Genomic DNA, 24,675 nt, shown 5'->3' with positions numbered 1-24,675 from the left:
GAGACTATGAAAGGGGCTATACACACAAATTGTTACTTTCTATAACAGATTTGAAAAAAGTGCTGTTCTTATTGAGATGCCACAATCTCAAATTCATTACGCTTTATACCTTTCCAAGAAATTTAAAGACCTCTTTCATAAAAGCATTGTTTTAGAAATTATGCAGCTTTGGCAATATAATACAATGTACATCACAAACTAGTTTACTCACTCTTCTAGCCTTGTGTTCCAAAATGTTAGTCTTTCTTTCAGAGCATCCAGTTTTCGGGACATTTTCTGCTCTGCATTAGAATCTTCTGTGCTTTTCCTAACAGACCTGCTACTGCCATGCATTCCTTCCATCCCATCTTTATTCTTCAACCCATTCAGAGCGGTCAGTACAGAATTGTGCCTTTTGCTCAACTGGAGCACTGTCAACTCAGATTCCAGCTGTTTCAAGAAAATTGGTTTGTTATTTATTACATTTCTTGTCAAAATCTTCAATCTTTTAGCAATTTGTTTGAAACACTGCATTCTAACAGGGTGAATACACTACTTTCAGACTTGAATGAGGGCAGCACAGTTTAACTGAGCATATCTTCATAAAATGCTCCAATACATTACAAAATGTGAACCAATCATTTCTCCCAGCGCATTATCAGTATTAGGCCAATAACCAATCAGTGCCAAGGAAATATTCTGTGCTATAGAAATATGGTATACTGCTTCAGCCAATGTAGTGTAATTTCTGGGCTAGAATCAACAGCAAATAATGTACAATACTTATTCAGCCAGCATACTTGAAAGACACAAAAGGCCTGAAACATCGATCCACCTATGGTGTGACGAGGTCAATGGCGAATCAGGGACCTCATGGACGGCACAGCCAATGGATTACCCAGCTGACCAACCACGGGGCACTACAAATGGCTGGACACTGAAGCCATAAGGCAGGTTGAGGTGTAGCACTGGGAGGTGAGTGAGCTGCAACTTCTGAAATCAATCTAAATCAACTTAAAAAAAAGTTAATTACAGTTTAAAAACTTCTTTAAAGGCTGTAGGTCATTGCAATGTTGTATTTAATAAACGTTCAATTGTTTGCTAAAATCTTGCTGGTCCTTCTTTGTGTTCCTGTCACCGTGGGGATCAATCTACAGAAATAGCACTCCATACTTACTGATGCACCTCTGCTCTGCTGGTGGGAGGGAGGAAGTGGCGAGTCCAGGTGGCGGGTAATCACTGTCCAAACACCTGAGCCATGAGCTGATCTCTGGCCCCCTGGCCTCTGCCACCACCCATGGGCCCAAGGACATGTGGGTCAGGAAACAAAAACCCAAAAAATAGCAGGAGTAGGCCATATGGCCCCTCGAACTTGCTCCGCCATTCATAAGATCATGGCTGATCTTCGACCTCGACTCCACTTTACTGCCTGATCCTCATATCTCTTGATTCCCTTAGAGTCCAAAAATCTATCTATCTCAGCCTTGAATATACTCAACAATCCAGCATCCAGAGCCCTTTGGGGAAGAGGATTCACAAAGATCCAAAGATTCACAATGAGTGAAGAATTTCTTCCTCATCTCAGTCTTAAATGGCCGACCCCTTATCCTGAGCCTATGAACCCTAGTTCTAGACTTTCCAGACGGGCAACAACCTCTCAACATCTACCCTGTCAAGCCCCCTCTGAATCTTATGTTTCAATGAGATCACCTTCCATTCTTCTAAACCCCAAAGAATATGGGCCCATTTGACTCAATCTCTCATCATAGGACAACCCTCCAATCCCAGGAATCAATTTAGTGAACCTTCGTTGGACCACCTCTAAGGCATGTATATCCTTCCTTAGATAAGGAGACCAAAACTATGTACAGTACTCCAGGTGTGGTCTCAGCAAAGCCTTGTACAATTGTAGCAAGAATTCCTTACTCTTGTACTCCAACCCTCTTGCAATAAAGGCCAACTTTCTGTGTTTCTTGTACGAGGACAACCAGATCTCTCTGAACAACAACATTTAATAGATTTTCACCATTTAAAAAATATTCTGCTTTTTTATTCTTCCTACCAAAATGAATAACATTTGCCCACATTATATTCCATCTGCCACCTTCTTGCCCACTCACTTAATCTGTCTATATCCCTTTGCAGACTCTTTGTGTCCTCCTCACAGCTTACTTTCCCACCTACCTTTGTATCATCAACAAACTTGGATACATTACACCCCGTCCCTTCATCTAAATCATAAATATAGATTGTAAATAGCTAAAGCCCCAGCACTGATCCTTGTGGCACCCCACTCGTTACAGCCTGCCAACCTGAATCATCCGGGTCCATGGCATCTTGTCTGCCACATCAAGGGTGAGGAAGGCGAAATTGTGTAGTGCGCAGCCGACCAGTACAATCCTCAACATATTATCAAGGGCATACTGCAGGACACACTCTGAAATGTCCAGGCCCCGAGCGTACTTAAGCATCCCAAAGGTGCTCTTTACCACTTGCCGGGTCGCTGCGTATGCATAATTGAATCTTTCCTGTGCTGTGTTATTGGTGATGCAGAATGGTGTCATCAGCCACAGCTTCAGTGGGTAGGTCTTATCCACCAGGAACCATCCATTTCCATGTCCATCACTGCTTAATAAGTCATGGATGTTGGAGTGTTGAAGGACAAAGGCGTCGTGAGCGATTCCTCTATGCTCAAGTTGACATGCAGAATCCTCAGTTGGGCATCGCAATTAGCATATTTAGCGAGTGATAACCCTTCCTGTAAATAAAAATGACAGGTTCCTCAAGTGCAGCCTTCAGCGGCACATGGGTCCCATCGATAACCCCCTGTGCCCTGGGGAAGCCTGTCTCTTTGCTGCACAGAGGACATGTCGTATTTAATGAAGTCAGATGCCCTGCACAAGACAGTCTGTTGAATGATGGTCCTCACAGCACCTTGGCTGATATTAGAGGTCTCCGGTTCCTAACTGGGAGGAACCGGTGCCGTAGAAATTGAGGACCTTTGTCACCTTCAGGGCCATTGACAATGCCCTGTGGGAGCTTTAGGTCTTCATGGAGCATCTCACGTAGGTGGCCAATTACGTCCTTGCTGTAGCTCAGTCTGTGCACGCAGAGCTCCTCCGACAGTGTTTCAAATGACATCCATTCTCTGTACACTCTGTGTGGGGGTAGTAGCGAGATAGGTTTAATTTCTGGCCTTGGTGCCTCAAGCGACGCGCCTGCTTCCTTTGCTCCTCCTCCAGGTCGTCCATAATAATCAGTTACAGGGAATTACCTAGTGGATAGGTCGTTACAGTGCTTTCACCTTCCTTACACGTAGAAATAGGTGATGGCCCTGAAAGTAATTGCCTTCAGACACTAACAGCAATCTGGATGGCAAAGCTGGCAAGAATAATGAGAGAGTTAAGAGAAAAATACTCTTAGTACAATTTGCAGAACTGCTGGGGTGAGGCTCCACAGCTTTAATGGTTCCTTTGTTGGCCTCCCAGGCTGACAGGCATGGGATGGCCATAAACCATGTCATTACCAGGTCAACCACACCATTATTTTTCAGTCTAGCTGGCTGCAGTGCAAACAATGGCATAAATTCAGCAAACTGGCAATCACCATTGACTACAATGGAGGACTGAGCAGCAAGAATAAACTTTTATTGGCTTTGGCGAGGTTAAAGGCGGAGGGGCGCAAATGTGCCGGGAAACTATGGCACAACACAACTCATGGCGTAACTTACTCCATTATCTCCTGGAATTTTTACATATTAATAATGGCATAGTGTGTCATTATTATGGCGTGAGTTTCCAGCAATTTCAGGCCCATTATGTTTCACTGAACAACAAATTTCTATATAAAACTTCTGGATACGATTGTCTATAGTAGGCTTTTTCTACTTCTTCCTAGTATCACAGAGCAGGAAAAAAGCCAACTCAAACTTTTCTTCAGCAATTACTTGTTCTAAGCATCAAACAGAAACTTTCCTATTTTGAAAGTCTCTCCTGTAAGCGGATCCTGTGTTGCTTACTATCTGAAGTTTACATTATATCTAGCCATAGGATAGCATGAATAAGAGCCCTGTAACAATTAAAACTTCTTGTTATATGAACTGAATACTGTAATCTCACACATGCCGGCACATGTGCATCTCTAACCTTCTGAAAAGTGGACTAATTAATACTTTTACTGAGATGAGTACAAATATAAATCAACAAGCTGGTTCATTTTACAGTCACTAAGTGAATGAGCAGAATAACAACTGTAGTAAATCTCAACTTACTTTAACATAATTCAGTGACACTGTGCCTATCAGAAAATAACAAAACACACTGGACACTAAATATGGCCATGTAGCGCCCCTTGTTTCGGCGCTACACAGTCTCTCCGACATCCAAGATGGCGCCATCTTGGTATAGGAGATAAGAAACGCTGGAATCATGTACAGTAGGGAGAAAATGGCTTCAATCAGTGTGCAATGCTGATTTAAAGTGATGGACGCCATTTTAGGACTTAAGGCTCAACTCAACGCACAGTCTTAACCCCGACCATCTGAACATGTCTTAGCGTGCCTGGAGGACCCCCCCACCCACCGCCGGCACTATTTAAAGGGACCATGCAGGATTTACAGCTTAGTGACTGGATTATTGCCCCTGGCTGCTGAGACATTTGTAACTATTTTTGGATGTCTCCTAGACTTCAATACTAGGACGCGGGGACATAACCTAACATTTAGAGCCAGGACGTGCAGGAGTGAAGTTAGGAAATGCTTCTACACGCAAAGGGTGGGAGACATTTGGAACACTCTTCTGCAGATGGCAGTTGATGCTAGCTCACTTGTGAATGTTAAATCTGAGATTGATAGATTCCTGTGAACCAAGGGTATTGAGGGATAAGACGAGTATATGGAGTTAGGTCATAGGTCCACCATGATCTCACTGAATGGTGGAACAGGCTCGAGGAGCTAAATGCCATTGCCACTTTCTGCCTCTTGCTCTGTGCCACCTTCTCCTGCAAGAAAGCGGGACATGTGCCTGTCTGATGTGCCTGACATGGTTGAACAGCTGCCAATGTGTGTGGGCTATGAGTTGTGGGTGGGCGGCTTGAAACAGTGGTAATGTGTAAGGGCGAGAGGAAGCATCTGATTGGAAGAGTTGAGTACTGATGGAAAGAGTTTATTGGTATATGGGGGATGGGGGGTGTCGTGCGTGGTGCAGTTGGTAGGAGACACCACTTGACAGTTAACCGCACTCACCTTGACCACCCATGACAAAGCATTGAACTTCTTCCTGCACTGCATCCAACTTCATGATGCTGTGTGCCTGGGATTGACTTCATCCCCTGCTGCCTCCCACTTCTTTTGAGTATATGTTTGGAGGGCCTCTTGCCCCCCCCCGCCAGCAGCCCCCGGGGATATAGGATGTCCCTCCTTCTGTCCACCTCTTGCACCCAAGGTCTTTAGCGCATCAGCAGAGAACCTTGGTGCATGCACTCTCGCAGGCCTGGTACCAACTCAGATCGGCAGATTGGTGAGGTCTGGCGTACAGATTGGAGGATGTGAGATTTAGTAGTGCACAACCTTTATTCAATGTTTTAACATAACTCATCAGTGTGTAAACATTGGGATGGAATCTGCATCTATGTTTTATGTGTGCGATGTCTGATCTCTGTTCAGACTCCATGCAGTCAGTACACTGTTATTTTCAGCAAATAACAGATATAAGCTACCTTGAAGTGATTTCAAAGAAACATCCTCCCTTTAAGAGATGGAGCTCCCTCTGGTGGTGAAAAGTGCGAATTGCATTCATTCCACGTGCAAGGCCTGGAAAGGAACGTCGATTGCAGGTAAGTGCGCCCTTGGGACCAAACTTGAGTCTTGCCTGCCCGGGGTCCGTTGGGCGCGGGATGTTAGCGCATCGCCCAGAATGGACACTTATGCAATTTTTCCCCCCTCACACTGTCCCTTTTAGTAGACGAAACATAACTTTTCTGACCAATGCTGCTCCTGACCTCAGCTCTATCTTGAGAAGGATCAGCTCTCTCCTTTTCTGTCTCCTTCAATGGATCTAATTGATCTAGAACCTATCCTTTATGCCCAACTGGACAGGAAGCCAGTAGCTTGACCCCTGACATTCTCCCAGCTCTCCTTGACCAGGGATTGACCCATTGAGCTGCCAATTAAATGGGCTGCTGCCACCCTAGTGTGGGTGTTCCCTGAAACTAGCTCCTGCTGAGCTCAAATGGATCCGAACATAATGAGTGTGAATGGTCCAAATGACTTCCATTGTCTCAATTTGAAGTGGAATATGGGAGGCACCACTTGACAAACTGCTTTGTCTAGATTTAATTCACATCCTCATCCCTTGGCTGCTCTGTGGATTAATCACTTGTATGCCGTTTAATTTAATGTCACTATTTTAATATAAATTACACCAAACTCGTTCTGTGGCCAAAGTACCAGAAATCCCCAAATTAGACAACGGTTTTATAACAATAGGGGTATTTAAGCCATGCAGGGGATAACATCAGGGCCACCAATTGACAATGACTATTTAAATCAAATTTCATATTTATTAAACGGTATGCTGGATTTTTACTTGCCATTATTCTTTTTTTTTATACTCATTCATGGGATGTGGGCATCGCTGGCAAGGCCAGCATTTATTGCCCATCCCTAATTGCCCTTGAGAAGGCGGTGGTGAGCCGCCTTCTTGAACCATGTGGTGAAGGTTCTCCCACAGTGCTGTTAGGAAGGGAGTTCCAGGATTTTGACCCAGCGACGATGAAGGAACGGCAATATATGTCCAAGTCAGGATGGTGTGTGACTTGGAGGGGAACGTGCAGGTGGTGTTGTTCCCATGTGCCTGCTGCTCTTGTCTTTCTAGGTGGTAGAGGTCGTGGGTTTGGGAGGTGCTGTCAAAGAAGCCTTGGCGAATTGCTGCAGTGCATCTTGTAGATGGTACACACTGCAGCCACGGTGCACCGGTGGTGGAGGGAGTGAATATTTAGGGTGGTGGATGGGGTGCCAATCAAGCGGGCTGCTTTGACCTGGATGGTGTCTTGCTTCTTGAGTGTTGTTGGAGCTGCACTCATCCAGGCAAGTGGAGAGTATTCCATCACACTTCCGACTTGTGCCTTGTAGGTGGTGGAAAGGCTTTGGGGAGTCAGGAGGTGAGTCACTTGCTGCAGAATACTCAGCCTCTGACCTGCTCTTGTAGCCACAGTATTTATGTGGCTGGTCCAGTTTAGTTTCTGGTCAATGGTGACCCCCAGGATGTTGTTGGTGGGGGATTCGGTGATGGTAATGCCGTTGAATGTCAAATGGAGGTGGTTAGACTCTCTTTTGTTGGAGATGGTCATTGCCTGGGCACTTATCTGGCGCGAATGTTACTTGCCACTTATCAGCCCAAGCTTGGATGTTGTCCAGGTCTTGCTGCATGCGGGCTCGGACTGCGTCATTATCTGAGGGGTTGCGAATGGAACTGAACACTGTGCAATCATCAGTGAACATCCTGATTTCTGACCTTATGATGGAGGGAAGGTCATTGATGAAGCAGCTGAAGATGGTTGGGCCTAGGACACTGCCCTGAGGAACCCCTGCAGCAATGTCCTGGGGCCGAGATGATTGGCCTCCAACAACCACTACCATCTTCCTTTGTGCTAGGTATGACTCCAGCCACTGGAGAGTTTTGCCCCTGATTCCCATTGACTTCAATTTTACTAGGGTTCCTTGGTGCCACACTCGGTAAAATGCTGCCTTGATGTCAAGGGCAGTCACTCTCACCTCACCTCTGGAATCCAGCTCTTTTGTCCATGTTTGGACCAAGGCTGTAATCAGGTCTGGAGCAGAGTGGTCCTGCCGGAACCTAAACTGAGCATCGGTCAGCAGGTTATTGGTAAGTAAGTGCCGTTTGATAGCACTGTCGACAGCACCTTCCATCACTTTGCTGATAATTGAGAGTAGACTGATGGGGCAGTAATTGGCCGGATTGGATTGGCCCTGCTTTTTGTGGACAGGACATACCTGGGCAATTTTCCACATTGTCGGGTAGATGCCAGTGTTGTAGCTGTATTGGAACAGCTTGGCTAAAGGCGCGGCTAGTTCTGGAGCATAAGTCTTCAGCAATACAGCCGGGATATTGTCGGGGCCCATTGCCTTTGCTGTATCCGGTGCATTCAGCCATTCCTTGATATCACGTGGAGTGAATCGAATTGGCTGAAGACTGGCTTCTGTGATGGTGGGGATTTCGGGAGGAGGCCGAGATGGATCATCCAAGATGGGTATTCTGCAAATTGAAATGAGTCGCGATATATACCTAGCACAAAGGAAGATGGTAGTGGTCGTTGGAGGCCAATCATCTCAGCCCCAGGGCATTGCTGCAGGAGTTCCTCAGGGCAGTGTCCTTGGCCCAACCATCTTCAGCTGCTTCATCAATGACCATCCCTCCATCATAAGGCCAGAAATGGGGATGTTCGCTGATGATTGCACAGTGTTCAGTTCCATTCGCAACCCCTCAAATAATGAAGCAGTCCGAGCCCGCATGCAGCAAGACCTGGACAACATCCAGGATTGGGCTCATAAGTGGCAAGTAACATTCGCACCAGGTAAGTGCCAGGCAATGACCATCTCCAACAAGAGAGAGTCTAACCACCGCCCCTTGACATTCAACGGCATTACCATCGCCCAATCCCCCACCATCAACATCCTGGGGGTCACCAATGACCAGAAACTTAACTGGACCAGCCATATTAATACGAGAGCAGGTCAGAGGCTGGGTATTCTGCAGTGAGTGACTCACCTCCTTACTCCCCAAAGCCTTTCCACCATCTACAAGGCACAAGTCAGGAGTGTGATGGAATACTCTCCACTTGCTTGGATGAGTGCAGCTCCAACAACACTCAAGAAGCTTGACACCATCCAAGATAAAGCAGCCCGCTTGATTGGCACCCCATCCACCACCCTAAACATTCACTCCCTTCACCATCGGCGCACAGTGGCTGCAGTGTGTACCATCCACAGGATGCACTGCAGCAACTCGCCAAGGCTTCTTCGACAGCACCTCCCAAGCCCGCGACCTCTACAACCTAGAAGGACAAGAGCAGCAGGTACATGGGAACAACACCACCTGCACGTTTCCCTCCAAGTCACACACATCCCGACTTGGAAATATATCGCCGTTCCTTCATCGTCGCTTGGTCAAAATCCTGGAACTCCCTTCCTTACAGCACTGTGGGAGAACCTTCACCACACGGACTGCAGCGGTTCAAGAAGGTGGCTCACCACCACCTTCTCAAGGGCAATTCGGGATGGGCAATAAATGCCGGCCTCGCCAGCGACGCCCACATCCCAAGAACGAATATAAAAAAAAATATATCTTTACCTGTATGCATTTAATATTTATCCCTTACCAATTTTAAAGCTGAGAATACACAGCAAGGTGGTCTGCAAGATGTACGAGTTGGAGTTAGATATTTGATGTGTGTGTGAAGTGGGGTTTAGCTGCATGGTGGGGCGTGGGGGTGTGTGTAGGGCAGGGGCTAAAACCCCTTGAACATTGTGATTAAAATCCCTTTGAATATTGTGAATTCAAAGTATCTGGACATTACAGTTGAAGGAAATGTTAACTGAGCCCGTTTTTGGACATTGTGAATTTAACTTGCTCCTTTGGACATTCGGACATCAGTTTAAAACTGCAAATGTGCAGAAAAATTCAACAAGCTTCAGTTTTCAATAACAACTGATAAGAACGACAGCTGTATTGAGGCTTCAAAAAAACAATTTTGGTTCTCGCAACAATATAAAGACTCTCAAAAGCAACTTTGGTTCTCATAACAATTAACTTGGAAAAACAGTGCTGAGATAACAAGAGATCCTTAAAAAAGATAACTGCACCTTTATTCACACAGATAAGGTGTGTACATCAGGTTTCATAACAAGAAATCCTTGAGAAAGATAACTGCACCTGGATTCACATAGATAAGAAGATACAGTATGGATCACACAGTTTCTAAGTGGTCCAGCCAACCATCCATCATTAATGCAACGTGGGTGAGTGGCCAAAGTGGGACTTCTCGTAACTTCGAACACACCCTAATTGCAAAAAATAATGTAAAGATCGGACATCATTGCAGCTTCAACAGTCAACAGTCGGAGGCGGTGCAGTCAGAGAAGCTTGACGGAGTTTCTTCTTCCAGGCGAAGCTTCATCAAGAAGAAGACAAAGAACCTCAAGTCACGGGAAACTCATTACTTCTGAACTGCCTTGATGCTGAAATCCTTGGTTTTTATGGTTGTATGCATGCTTGCTTCGCTTCATGCATGTTTGTATGAATTCTTAAATCATTAAATAATCACTTTTGTTTAACGAAAGTACTGTGTAAGGGCGACTTTCTTTGACTGCTATTGTTCAGGACCACAGACCACTGGGTAAGTAGCTATTTCCCTACAGGAGGGTGCAGTCCTGTGCTTATGTAGCACCGGGTAATGGTCCTGGGCTATGGATGGGGGTTCTGGAGTTTGGCTGCAATGCAGTGGGGCAGCTGGGTTTTGGCAGCCTGGAGGATCCTTTGGTTTGGCGTTATTGAGGACGGGGAATCTGGGTTTGGGAGAACTGTGGAGAGGTTTAGCACAAATGTTTTGAATGTGGGGTTTGACTCTCTGGTGGATTACTGGTGTTAGTCAGCAGTGGGGAGGGCATTGGTCTGACAACACAGGGGGAGAGGTCCTGGGTGTGGCAGCACTCACAACTCTGAGATCTCTGCAAACTGTGTCTTTTGTGATTGGTTCTTGGAAATGTAACTCTGGCTTTATTTCTTTTATTTCCTCTGTCTATCTGCCTCTCTCTTTCTACAAAACCCATCTCTTTGACCAAGCTTTTGGTCATCCCTCCTTTGACTTTTTTTGTTCAATTATGACCTCCATTTTTGTTCAATTATGCCTCTGTAAAGCACCTTAGGGCGTATCTCTACATTAAAGAGGTTATATAAATGCAAGTTGATGTTGTTCATGTCTCTCTGAGTCTCACAGGTAGCAGTAATTAGAAAATGTTAACATTTCAATGAAACAGAGGTGATAATAAGGTAATAATTAAAAGCTCTGTTTGCTTTTAAAGTTCATCACATTTTTAAAAAAAAACTCACGTTAGGATGAAGACTGTCGATCTCTCTCTCAAATAATTTGAATAGCAACTAAATCAACAACAGGTGTGTAATCAGTATAGTCTCTCTTTTACCTCTTTCTCGCTCACCCACCAGTTTAAAAAAAAACTCAATATTAATTTTAGCTGAATAAAGCTTTTTAGATTTGTCCTCTAGCTCTTAAAATAATTTTGAAAAACAACCAAATAGATTTTATTAGAGACTAAAAGAAACACACTGGCATAGAAAATTTAATGGTGCCACGTCTGTTTTTCAGGTGCAAGTGGGAAGGTGAAGGTGGAGGATGAAACAGCGATGGCAGGGGAGGCATTGGGAGATAATGGCAGGAGACAGGATGAAGATAATGGGTGAGGCATTAGGAAGAGGCTCACGACTGGGCAAAGAAAGAAGAGGCCACCTGTGGGGATGGCAGTGGTGGGGGAGGCACTGGGAGGAGGTCTGCAAGTGGGCAAAGAAAGAAGTGGAAGCCATGGCAGGGCAACAAACAATACATCAGCAGTGGCCAAAGAAACAGGATCTATGAGGAGGGGGCTCGGGTGGCCCATGGCCCATTGATAAAATAAACAGGAAGAAAGGAAAGGGGTCGGAGGTGGGGACAACAATGGCAGACCGAGACAAGAGGCTTGCAAGCAGGGAGAAAGGAAAGGGAGCCCATTGGCAGGAAGAGCACAATGGCCAGGCATTGGGAAACAGGAGAATGTCACAGGGAAGGAGCGATGGCAGGGGAGGCATTGGGAGATAATGGCAGGAGACAGGATGAAGATAATGGGTGAGGCATTAGGAAGAGGCACACGACTGGGCAAAGAAAGAAGAGGCCACCTGTGGGGATGGCAGTGGTGGGGGAGGCACTGGGAGGAGGTCTGCAAGTGGGCAAAGAAAGAAGTGGAAGCCATGGCAGGGCAACAAACAATACATCAGCAGTGGCCAAAGAAACAGGATCTATGAGGAGGGGGCTCGGGTGGCCCATGGCCCATTGATAAAATAAACAGGAAGAAAGGAAAGGGGTCGGAGGTGGGGACAACAATGGCAGACCGAGACAAGAGGCTTGCAAGCAGGGAGAAAGGAAAGGGAGCCCATTGGCAGGAAGAGCACAATGGCCAGGCATTGGGAAACAGGAGAATGTCACAGGGAAGGAGAATGGCATGATGAGGCCTGCAAAGAAAGAGATACAGAATGACCTGAGAATCATTAAAATCACCAAATTCAAGACATTTAATATTAAGAAAAAAACTAAAAGTTTAAATACATTTTAAAATATGTTAAAAGCTTAAAATAAGGTTTAAAATGACTTACGTATTACTTACCCAAAAGAGAAAAACAAGGTGGTGACACAATTGGAGGAAATGTTTCAGAAATTGCAAATGGCTCAACAGAGCCACTTTCATGAAAAAAAAACAGTAATTGCATTGTGTCAGTTGACATAGGAAAATTGGAAAATGTTGACATACTACAATTTACAATGGGAAAAGTTGACAAAACTCTGACCAAAAATCGTGACAACAGGAGGAAAGAATTGTGGAAAAGGAGCATGTTCTCAATGCAAGATTTTTAATATACACACTATATATAATTCAACAGGAGTGGAGGAAAAGGAAAACTAAAATCTAATTTATTTTAGGGTGTATGAGATGATGTTAAGATGATAGCTTGCACATTCTCCCACTATAAATTTGCATTCTTGGTTACACCAACAAGGACTGAATCATTGGTCAGTTTTAAAACATGGGGAAAGGTACACCCAACTCACCTTGACTGCAGCGTTAAGACTCCACGGGCCCTATGATGAAAGTCAACTCAATATAAAAGTACATGTATAGTAGGATATTTAACTGAATGAGCTTGAAAGAGTACATCAATATTAAATCAAGTAATTTGTTTTCGAGACAGCCTGACTTCTGTCACTGTAAAGTCTTGCAGGAGCTTTAAAAGATCCCCAGCAAAAAAAGAAAGATGACTGCACAATTTTAAGCATTAGTAACACTGAGTAATGAGCATAGGCAAAAAGGTCTTTTAGTTGAGGCTGAATTTTTTTTTTAAGGTTATCAACGTCCATAGTTTTTGTACTTACGTTTTTTATGAAGAAGCTGATAGTTTTTATTCGCTCCTTAGGTATCTCCTGCTTGGCACTCCGTTGTTTCTGCAGCCTTTCTACAATTTCAGCTAGGTGCTGACGGATGGTCTTAACGCGCATGCTGTAATACATTGTCTTTTTCATCACAGTTGACTACAGTAAAGGAAAAAAGTAATCCACTGAATCATTCTTTATGTTCATCTTGACACCGAAAAAGATTTCTGATGTTAAACAGATTGATTTAAAAGCATGATATTTTTACATCCCTACCCTTATCACCTTTCTCATTTAAAAATATAAAGATATTTGTAGAAACATTGGACATATATAATTAATTTTTGTAATTATATGCTTTAAGTTGCTATTTTTTCTCAAAATGCTATTATCAGATTATCTATCTTCAGTGTGCTATATTTGTTTTAATATCATTTAACTTCCATATACAAACATACATTCGAATAAAAGAGAAGAACATTTGTCCTAAGAGTTTGGTGTTAAATAGGAGCAATGCTAATCTTGTGGTCCTTCCTGTGGTATTCTGCAATTTCAGAATCACAATCTCAAGAGAGAAGTATTTGTACAGTTGGGGCTGGGTTCAGAATGACAGTATATATCTGCTGCTTTGATGTGCTCCAGGTATATCTTAATATACCTAGATCTTCTCAATATACGTCTCACTTGATGTTCTTTATTACACATGTTTAACTAAAGCCCGGCACGGGCTCGGCAGGCCGAATGGCCTCCTTCTGTGCTGCAACCATTCTATGATTCTAAAGAACAGGAGGCTGATTTTCATCTCGCTAATGTGTGCAAGTTCCCAGGGCATTAGGGAAAGAAAAAAGGGGCAAAAACCCGTAATGCTGGGTTTCTGTCCCATTTATCAGCGGGCTGGAAGGTAGGTGAATAAAGCTCCTGATTTAAATATGATAATAAAACTCCTGAATATTTCAATGATTCAAGAGCCCGGTCAGCCACCTCCATCGTCTTTTTGCACCCGTAACGACCTGTTGACATTGTAACAGGATGTCATAGTTACATGTAGATTTAAAGAGCCAAACGGAAGATTTTTTTTAGCAATTTATGAGACTATTTCTGAAATATCATTCAAAGCTTTACATCAGCAAAATGGCATTTTTTCTTTGGACGTGAAGTTCTTGAGAAGTATGAAAGTCACGTACAATTTTCAGATGAAGTCTGAATTCAGCCTCAGGACTACTCCACCTTGAAAGTCAAATAATGTAAAGTGGAAACGTTAAACAATGAAGAAGTTTTATTCTGGTACATTGGAACAGAATGAACAGTAGAAGAACGAAGACATGTTTCTTTAATGAGGCCATATGTGTATGGGGGTTGGGAGGACCACATGGTCAGAAAGACTCCTGTATAATACCAAACTGTTATACACACCTGCAGATATAGACACCTATTTTGAAAATGTTCTTATCTTGCCAAGAGAAAGAGAAGAAATACTCACTGAAACCAGGCTATTAAATACTTCATTACCTCAGCAAAGTCCTTCAAATGTTTACTGGATACATCACAAGTGTCTAGTCTCAAAAGCGTTGGAATGTGGTACACTACATGTGTAGAGTAGTTACAGAGGAGAGACACAGGATTTGGAGCATACTGAGGATCCTTTAGACTTAACACTTGAAGTTCAGGTAGTCTTGCTAAATTAGTGAGTTCCTAGAGAAAAAAATTAGGAGGAACATAAACTCTCAAGAGGTCTAATGAAACACTTCTGTATCATGTCCTTAACAGGGTTAAACGTTTATAGTTAATGCTGTGTATGTAACACTGGTGTAGTTAATTGTGTATTAACATTTTTATAGTGCACACAAGCTTTAAAAGTCTCAGAAGGTTCTTCGGCAAAATAAATTAGTCGTAACCATTTTCTGGGGCAAATTTTCATTTTTACTGCTGGGCATTAAACGTGCAGATTAGCCACCACTAAAGTCAATGGAAACCAAAATCGTGCGGGGTCTAAAATAGGCGGCTGATCCGCTATCGCCTGTTTTCCACCCGCCAGTAAAAGTGAAAAGTGAGACAATTTGTAGTGTTCACGTGCTGATGAAGTGACTCAGCGCAGACAGGGGATTACACTTGGGATCTTTCTTATTATTATTGCATGCTCAATAGATAGGACTAATTAAATAAAATAAAAGAAAGACGTGCATGTATAGAGCACATATTTCTCAAAAAATGTCTAAAATCAATACATATACAATGAATTACTTTAAAGTTTAGTGACTGTTGTAATATAGGCAAAATCCCTCAAGCGGCAATGAGGTAAGCAATCAATTAATCTGTTTTTTGGTGGTGCCAGTTGAGGGAGGAATGTTGTCTTGGACATTGGGAGAACTTCTTACTCCTGTTTGATTAGTGGCATGGGATAACATCACCTGAACTACCGTAACAGGCAGATGGGAATTCAGTTTAACATCTTACCCAAAAGACAGCACCTCTGGCATTGCAGCATTCCTTCAGTATTACAAAATACTATCAGCCTAGATTACGTGCCCAATTCCTGGAGCAAGGCTTGAATCCAGAACTTTTGGCACAAAGACGAAGGTGCGACCAACTGAGTTGTTCTTACTTTTGAATAAAATATATAATATCCCAGATGTTTTAAAGAAATATAAGTGCACTTTCTGTGGAAGCGTGTTTAAGTCTGTAGTGCCAGAATTCAAGGCTAACAAAAGCCTAATTTTTCAGATGGGTTCACAATTCAGTAATACTATCAGAGAGCTTTCTAATAAACCCCAGCTAATCTCACTGGAACATTGATCTTTTATTTTTGGCATCATGTTGCCATTATATTCAGCTGGGTTGAATAAATTGAGCTAGGATACTTTGAGGTTTATGACAAATGGTAATTGTTTAGAGAAGCATAATATCAATCAAATGTTTTATTAATAAGACTAGACTGGTCACCATTTACAGACAGCAAAATACACAATATTGTGAAAAGCTAGGAGAAAGTATAAATAGACACTAAACTTGAACCATTAATGTCAAAGTAACTAGGCTGCCAAGTATCTCAATGCCAAAATACATAACTTAAATGAATTGACTAAACTTGAGACCTTGTGAGCCTTAAGCCACCAGGACAGATAAAGGCAAGGTAGCAAAGGCATAATAGATTTAAGACTTTATAAAAGCCTTCCATTTAAAAAAAAAGTTATGGGAATCTCTCTGCTGGTGACCAATGATAATGAAGATGGGCTGGAGCATAGAATCACATCCATTTTGATGCCAATGCCAATTACTAAATGTAGCTGTATACTACAAATTTAATCCTTAATAACAGTGAGACAGGGTGGGTGACATGAACAATTCCATAATTAACAGACATTTAGTTTAACTTCCCTCTTTACGTAACTTGCCCTTTGTTATTTCCTCTTTTCTTTCCCTCCACCTTCCCACACCATTCCCCTGACTGAAAGGACAGGCAGCTTTGGGATGCCCTGAGGTCATGAAAGGAAAACCTTCGAGATTGTGCCATTTATTTCACCTTCTAGAAATTATAACAGTGAAGCTTAAATGTGAACTCATGTAAACAATATCCAAGTCAAATAACTTCTCTTACACATGTTATTCCATGCTACACAAAGAATGGCAATTATTTCTCAGAAAATGTATACTGCCATGTATGATTGAATTACTACAGCAAAATCTTACTTGACTTATAATGATTTATACTAGAGACAAGGACAAGATAATGCGTTTAAGTTGGGATCGATGAAAACATTTTCCTTCCTCCTTACACACACAAAAAAATTAATTTATAAGGACAACATACAAAATCGAGTATTGAAGAATCTGACAAATTAAAAAATTTCTGGTCATGGTATTGTAAACATTATGTTTTACCCACAAGTAGGCTCAAATATTGTTACATTTCTGATGCATTTAGTTTTGTTCTGTGTTTTATGTTTTGTGCATATTAACAAACCACATGAAAATTGTGGTATATATACCTATGAAATACAACAAGAACTTGCAATTATATAGCGCCTTTAACATAGAAAAACGTCTCAAGGCGATTATAAACTCCATTTAGTGATAGAAATGTGCAGCTGCAGGTATGACTGTGTATCACAGAATCACAGATGATGGCCGAGTAAGGAGTGCCCAGTATAGGTAGCAAATGTAATATGTTACTATTCAATCTTGTGTAGCATTGCAAAACCACCGAGCCTTCAGGTGAAGGATTATATGGCAAGGATTAATTAGACCAGGGCACACAAATATAATTCAGTCCCCATCTTAAGGTCTTACATTCAGTCCTTATTTTTAAGGACTGAGTCTCATCATAACTGTTGCTCTATATGTTCACTTGTTGTGAAATAAAGCAGCTTAATAATTTTTTTCTGGCCTCATCTTACCAAGTGTTTTCTCAGTTTGCCTTTGAAAAGATTGAACAGGCATGTGGTGGCAAATGCAAAAGACATGAATATCCAATTCACCTAACATCACTGTTAAGCTATCATATAAGTAAAATTTGGTAGCATGAGTCTACTCTGGCACATAGGGGGCATGGGATCCACTTGTAGGAGTAACTGACATCGCTGAAGCAGTAAAGTTTCTATGGTGGACCTGAATTTGTAACACCCACTTAATAGCTTTCAATTGTATTTTGTTCTAATACAGTCCCCACCACTTATATCATTCACATTTATCGCTGACAGCTACCCATATCAGGCAAATGACACTAACCATTTGCCATTACCACTGAATTCAATTTCAAAAGGCATTGCTTATAACACATTAAGCCAGTGGCTGCATCGGGAAATTCAATAAGCTTTTCGCACCTCATTAAAGTGCGACTAAGTACCGTTAACTATTCACCTGTGGAGCTGAGTGCCTCAGTACTGTAGTGCCACTGTACTGCAAAATGTTTCAGCAAAAAATAAATCCATTTGACAAATCTTGCCTATTGAAAGTGCTGTCCACCCATTTTATTTGTTTTTAATGCCCCAGGAACAACTGATTGAAGTTGCCTGGGGCTCGAATTTAGCAGGCCTCTGGGTTCCCAGCGGGTGGTCCTCCGGGAGCGTCGAAAACGCGGACGGCGAAATTAGTGGGTTGCCCACGCGATCGTAGCAGGCAACACACTAATAGGAATCAATTACCTGCTCCTCCGGGGTCGACGGCGCTGGCCTGCACGTCGGTCGGGCTGCGCATGCGCAGTACGATCTGTCAGCTGGAGGCTCTCTAGTTAAAGGGGCAGTCCTCCACTGACAGATGCTGCAACCAATGGGACAAATTGCAGCATGGAGCAGCCCAGGGGGAAGGCTGCTCCCAGTTTAATGATGCCTCACCCCAGGTATCATCAGATGGGGTGAGGAGGAGGGGGAGGACACAGATCTTCCCCCCGGCGGGCGGGAGGAAGCGGCCTGCCTCTGCCACCAAGAAGGCCTGGCTCGAGGTGGCAGAGGGGGTCACCTGCGCCACCAACATATCGCCCACCTGCATACAGTGCAGGAGGCGCTGCAATGACCGCAGTAGGTCCGCCACAGTGAGAACACGAAGTCTTTCCCCTACACTCAGTCTGCCACAACACTGCCCCCACCCCACATCTCCTTCGGCACCGCCAACACTATTCTGTCACATCACCCTTCATACCCACTCACACCCCATCCTCATCTTACCTCCACCTACTCACCTCGCCAGTACTCATCCTGCCACTAACACGCAACCCAATCCTCATACAATCTCATGGCTCCATCCCATACTCACCCTCTCGTGCATCTCCCTCACGGCCAGCCTCACTCAACCTGCCACCACCTGTGCTGCAGCCACAGGGCATGCATCACATATGTGCAGTAGGCAGCGTAAGGCAAACGTCTCGTCAGCATGAAGGGGGTGCACAAGGGTGTCTGAGGGTTTGTCATGGGTGTTACCCATATTGAATTTCAGAGCAACAAACAGCACACATTATATTGACACCACCACTGCCATGTCTCCGCGAATCCTGTCCGTTGTGTCCAATAATGCCCGCTCCTGGGTATCACTATGAGGACCCACCACTGATGCCACCCATCGTGTTACTGCAGAGTAGGTGCAGGTGTATTTGCAGGGCTCGTCCGCGCAGACGACTGAGAGACATCGGCGGTGTAGCCGGCTGCACCCTGGAAGGATGCGGAGGAGAAGGTGTGGTGGGCAGTGGTGACTTTGCCAGCGACAGGTAAGCAGTTGGTGCTGGGGCCAGCCAGGAGCAGCTCGGCATGAAAGAGGCTGCAGATCTCCACGACTACATGTCGAGCGAATCTGCGCCTCCCTGTGCACTGCTGCTCGGAGAGGTCCGGGGAGCTGCGCCTCGGTCTGTGGACCCTGTGGCGAGGGTAGTGCCCTCTGCGACGCGTCTCTCTCTGCGGTAGCCCTCCCTCCTGCTGTGCAGGTGGGCGTGCAACAACACCGTGTTGGGGGGATCCACGTCTCTGAGGCGGACGGCGTGGACTGCGAGGCTGCTGGTGCTGGTCATGCTCTTCGTCCTCCGAGGGTGTCCACACACCACCCAACTGGCAGGTGTTGGTCTGAGGGGTTGTGCAGGGTAGGTGTGTGGTTCCTCGGACTGGGGCTGCGGTTTCGTGTCGGTCTGTCCTCTGGCTTGGCGGGGGGTGGTGGAGGGCAGGGGTTGCCCTATGTGACGCGGTGGCCTCCTGCGTGGGTGAGGGCTCTCCCCCGTGGAGCACACCTTGGCACCTGCCACAGGCTGCAACACGCCTGGTTGGAGGGAGACTGTTTCCCCCAGTGTGGGAAACTCACTGCCTTGAACCTAAAATCCCACACTTCCTCTTTTGACAGCTGCTTCAGCTCATTAACTGACCACAACGAGCAAGTTAAGTACTCTCAAGTGGAACCCCACTGGCTTTAATTGCCTGCGGGATTCCCACCAGCGGGGCTTGCGCGCGCAGCCCCGCACGTCAGCGCGGTACCCGGAAGTGGCCGGGATTTCGTCGCGATCCGGTCACGTGACCGGAGATCGGGATTTTCGGGGCCACCCCGCTGGGAACCCGCCGGAAACACGCTCCTAAAATCGAGCCCCTGAAGTCTCCACTTTCTGATTACCTCCCATAGTTGTTAACAGTGCAAACAGCTGATGGAGACTTCAGGCAGCTTCAATCAGCTGTTCGCTAAATACAGATGATCTGTTGATTAAATAACTCATTATCCAAAACTGAGGGGCCAAAGAATCAATACATTTTACCAATAAGCATACTCGATATTACATATAGTCTGTAACCGGAAGGATTTCACTTTCACAAACCAACATGATTTTCTCACTACTCCGGCTGATCAATTCTACGGGGTTATTACAGTCGATTTTTGATTAGAAGTTGAAGTGAATCCCTTGCCTTGTTATGTTACAGATTGAACAGTCACCCTTTGAAATGTACTAGTTTGATAACTTTATGTTCAAAAGGCATAAACTGCAATTTCGGACAGCATAAGTATAACAGACTCAGTGTTCAAAAATCATACATCAAAGTAATATGTTAACTATAAAACAAAGTTACATTACGGCTATGTTAATTAGTTCTATTTCTGTCTTGTAATTTTCTCAGAGTGATATGAATGACATGACCATTGATACTAACAGAGACCCGAACACACGAAACTTAATAACCAGTTTTGTTTTGCACTAAGGAGCCGGAAGTACTTACCATCCACCACGTATAGCGGGCAAATCGTGTTAGCACGAACCACCATATGCGGTGGGGACTGTACTACCAAAACCCATCTTTCAAACAACAAGTTTAAAAGCAGAAAGAGACTGTTATCAATTCAAAATGAGCTCAAGTTGTGAAATATGTACCTTAAAGGAGTATATTTTGTTTCCCGAGAGGTTGAGCCACTCTAGCTGAACATTGAAGTCCAAAGAGTTACCTGAAATTTAAAACATTGTTTTAAAAGGTTGACACGAAGAATTATTTTATTGAAACATTTAAAATAAAATTGTATTTGATAAAATAAAAAGAAAACAAAAAAGGATTCAGCATAGTAACAGAAAGCAGATCTTGCATTTATGCAGCGCCTCAAAGTGCTTCACATGCAATGAATTACATTGAAGTTTAATGGCTATTATTATGTAGGCAAACATGATAGTCATTTTACACACAGCAGGATCCCACAAACAAAAAACAGACAAATAACTAGTTAGTCTGTTTTTGGTGATGTTGCTTGAGGGAGGAATTTTGGCCAGGGCACAGAGAGAACTCCCTACTCCTCTTCAAATAGTGCCATGTGATCTTTAACATCCACTGTAACAGGAGGGCTATATCACAGTTTAACATCTCATCTGAAGAACAATATAGTCCTCTCAGTACTGCCTTGATGTTACAACCAAGATTATGAACTCAAGTCCTGTCTTGAGGCTTCAACCCCCAACCTTTTTAGTCAGAAACAACAGCGTTAACAACTGAGCCAAATTATCATAGTCCCTTTTGTGCTGTAATTTCTATCACCGACTTGCAGCTATTGAACTGGAGCTATCTACTCAAATTCCATTTCCCTACCCTTTCCTACATCCGTATATATATTTCTTTTTACAGAAATTATAGCATGTGCCTCAATAGTGACTAGTGATAAATCATTCAACAATCTTATAAACACCCAAGTGGAAAAAATTATTCTAACTTCCCCCTTCAATCTTCTAGTGGCAATCCTGAGTTTATGCCTCTTGTTACAGGTTCACCAACCAGTGGAAACAATCTTTCACTATTTACTGTCTCAAAGTCTTTCATAATTTAAAAACTGCTATTAGATTCCATCTTAATTCTCTCCTTCAGTGAAAAACGCCCCAAATTTCAAGCTTTTTTTCATAACTATAACAATTATCCCTGTAATTGTAAATAAACTAAGTAAACAAGGTTAGCAACACTATTATAAAAGAAAACAAAATCAAACAAAAAAAAACTTGATCATAGTCCTACCATTTAAAATGGACTGGGCTCAGTAATTAATTAGTTGATTGTATTATCATCCAGTGGAAGGTTGCAGATTGAAGTTTCAAAAAAGATAATAATCTGACTAACAAGATTGTAAATAAATGAAATATTTATGTCAGGTACCCAAGTAAGGATTTTACTTTTATTCCACTAAGAATCTACTCTAGGTTTACTTTTCTAAAAAGATACCATATAACCTTTGTAGTTCTAAAATCATAAGAAGTATGGAATCACTTAGAACAGATTCTTGGTCCGTAAATAAGCCAAATATATTTAAAATTAGTCTCTACACGTAATAACAGATGTAATAGAATTGTTTTGTACTTACCAATCTCATCAATTAAATTAGCAGCAAGATTCAGCTCCTTCAGATGCTTCAATGTATTTAGTCCCTGCAGTAAAAAAGTAAAAAGTAATTACAGTCCGAAGCACGTTTATACTGTTTCTACTGTCATGGAATTTATCTACTCTCATTTTTCCTTTCTATACCTCTTACCAATTTGCCTCATATTGTTGTGATACTAAGACTATCTATCCTATTAAAGCTCCAGTGACAATCTTATGCACTCAATGAAAGCACCCTCAGTTACAACATTGCCCTCATTATAACAGTTATTTGGCAAACTGCCAGCTACAGCATTTTAGTATACATTTTAAGGTGATGGTGATGTTCCAGTTCCTCATAATAGTTTTAAATGAAACGCATTCGCATTTCAGGGATCAAGGACAGGATTTTAAAAGGGAACGCATTTTAAAAGGGAGGGCATTGAAAATTGCAACAATTTCAGACCTGCCCCCAATCCGCCTCTAACCCGCCGTTTTCCGGTTTTCACTGGGGTGGGCAACCAACCCACTGTCAGGAGGCGGGTTGGTCACTAAAACCTTTCAAGGAAGCTGCAGGCCTCCATTTTTTCAGGTTTCGCGATTTCAATCTCTGGGGGCCGGGATTCCCGGGCCTTCTCCTTCACGCCACGTGAGAGGAGGCAAGAAGGCCCGCAACTGCAGATAGGTACCTTTATTGCACAGCTTGTGGGCCCAGAGGAGCGGGAGTCCTTCCCCAGACCCAAAAAGCCTACCTGCAGCGACTCCCCCAGAGGATTGCTGATGCCCCCTCCAACGATCGCAGACCCTCCCAGGAATCGCGGACCCCACGCCCAGCAATTGCGGACCCTCACGATGATCCCCGATCCCGACCCCCCCCCACCTCGGTGACTGACCCCCTGTGACTGACACCCGATCGCACCCCCCACTCCACTGACTGACCCCCTCCACCCCCCATGACCATCAAACCCCTCCCCCCCGGTGACTGACACCCGATCAACCGATCAACCCCCATGAGTGACCTCTGATGACTGACCTCCCCCATGATTGACCCCCCCCCCGCCCCCAGTGATCCCCATGCCCCCCGATGCCCCCATCTCCTGCTGCCCACCCATGCCGATGCCCCCGTGCCCACCCATGTCCCCCCCCCATCCATAGAATCTAAGACTTACCTGAACACTTACCTGAAAACGTCCTCTTCCTTGCTCTGCTCCCGTCCGACTGAGACCAGCCTGTCAATCAGGCTGGCCTGTCAGATGGGAAAACCGACAAAAAAAATGTCCTTACGTCAAAATCGTAAGGACGTCCAGGAAACCTGTACTTCCGGGTTTCATGTCCGCGATTTGACCCCGACTCCAGGTTAAAATCCTAGCCTAAGTATCAGCATTGAGCACTTGCAGGTAAAATATAGCAGAACTACGGTGCATTCACACCCAACAAGTTTAGCATTGCTGTGAACAAAACAGCTTCACACCAACACAAAACTTGGAGTGTGAACTGATGTGAAGATCTGAACTGACTCAGAAGCAAAGTGGAGTAGTATCTCACACTACTTTGTTCTGGTGTCAGATTGAGCCTTGTAACTGCATTTAAGCTGCATTTTCACTTCAGCCGCAGCCTCAATGTGAGACAAAACCACTTTGTACTAACGCTACAGTTATAATGTGAATGCACCCTTAGAGACAGAGTAAAACTCCCTGTACTCTTCCCCAAACATGCGTCAACTCAGATGATCATCCACTACTGAACTGCATCACCCTGAAATATTTTTATTGCACCTCTTCCATCATCCTTGTGATCTCTTCAAGTGAAATGCTACTTCAGTTTCGTCTCGTTCCAGTCTCGTCCCACTATGACAGTGCCCAAACTAATTTCAAGCACAATCACAGAATATTACGACACAGAAACAAGCATTTAGCCCATCCAAACTGTGCTGCTGTTTTGTTTATTACCCTGTAAGTAAAGTTTTTTTTCTAATCTCCCCTTTAATTCTTCTTGTGATCATCTTATATTTGCACCCTATTGTTATTGTCTTGACAACCAGTAGAAACAATCTAGCACCACTTACACTATTATAACCAGTCATAATCTTGAAGAGCTCTTTTCAAGTCACCCGATAACCTTCTCCACCCACCGCCCCCCCCCCCCCACCCCCGCCCCACTCCCTGTGACAAAATTGAAGCATTGGTGTCTAATATTTAGCTGG

General features: G+C 43.8%; 1 protein-coding gene across 2 annotated transcripts in view; it reads right to left on the bottom strand.

The window, feature by feature from the left end:
• lrrc9 (leucine rich repeat containing 9) overlaps positions 1-24,675 on the bottom strand; it is a 171,368-nt gene that overhangs the window by 116,531 nt on the left and 30,162 nt on the right. For both annotated transcript variants that reach the window (XM_067991891.1, XM_067991890.1), the window contains exons 5-9: positions 22,477-22,540; positions 21,017-21,087; positions 14,698-14,880; positions 13,192-13,347; positions 212-429 (exon numbers count right to left, since the gene is read on the bottom strand). In XM_067991891.1, the coding sequence (XP_067847992.1) occupies positions 212-429; positions 13,192-13,347; positions 14,698-14,880; positions 21,017-21,087; positions 22,477-22,540 (692 nt within the window). The remainder of the gene's footprint in view (positions 1-211; positions 430-13,191; positions 13,348-14,697; positions 14,881-21,016; positions 21,088-22,476; positions 22,541-24,675) is intronic.

The sequence above is a fragment of the Heptranchias perlo genome, chromosome 10 (genome assembly GCF_035084215.1).
Source record: "Heptranchias perlo isolate sHepPer1 chromosome 10, sHepPer1.hap1, whole genome shotgun sequence".
In the NCBI taxonomy this organism is placed as follows: Eukaryota; Metazoa; Chordata; class Chondrichthyes; order Hexanchiformes; family Hexanchidae; genus Heptranchias; species Heptranchias perlo.
The sequence above is the reverse complement of the archived record's forward strand: the minus strand, read 5'-3'. Positions and strand labels throughout refer to the sequence as shown.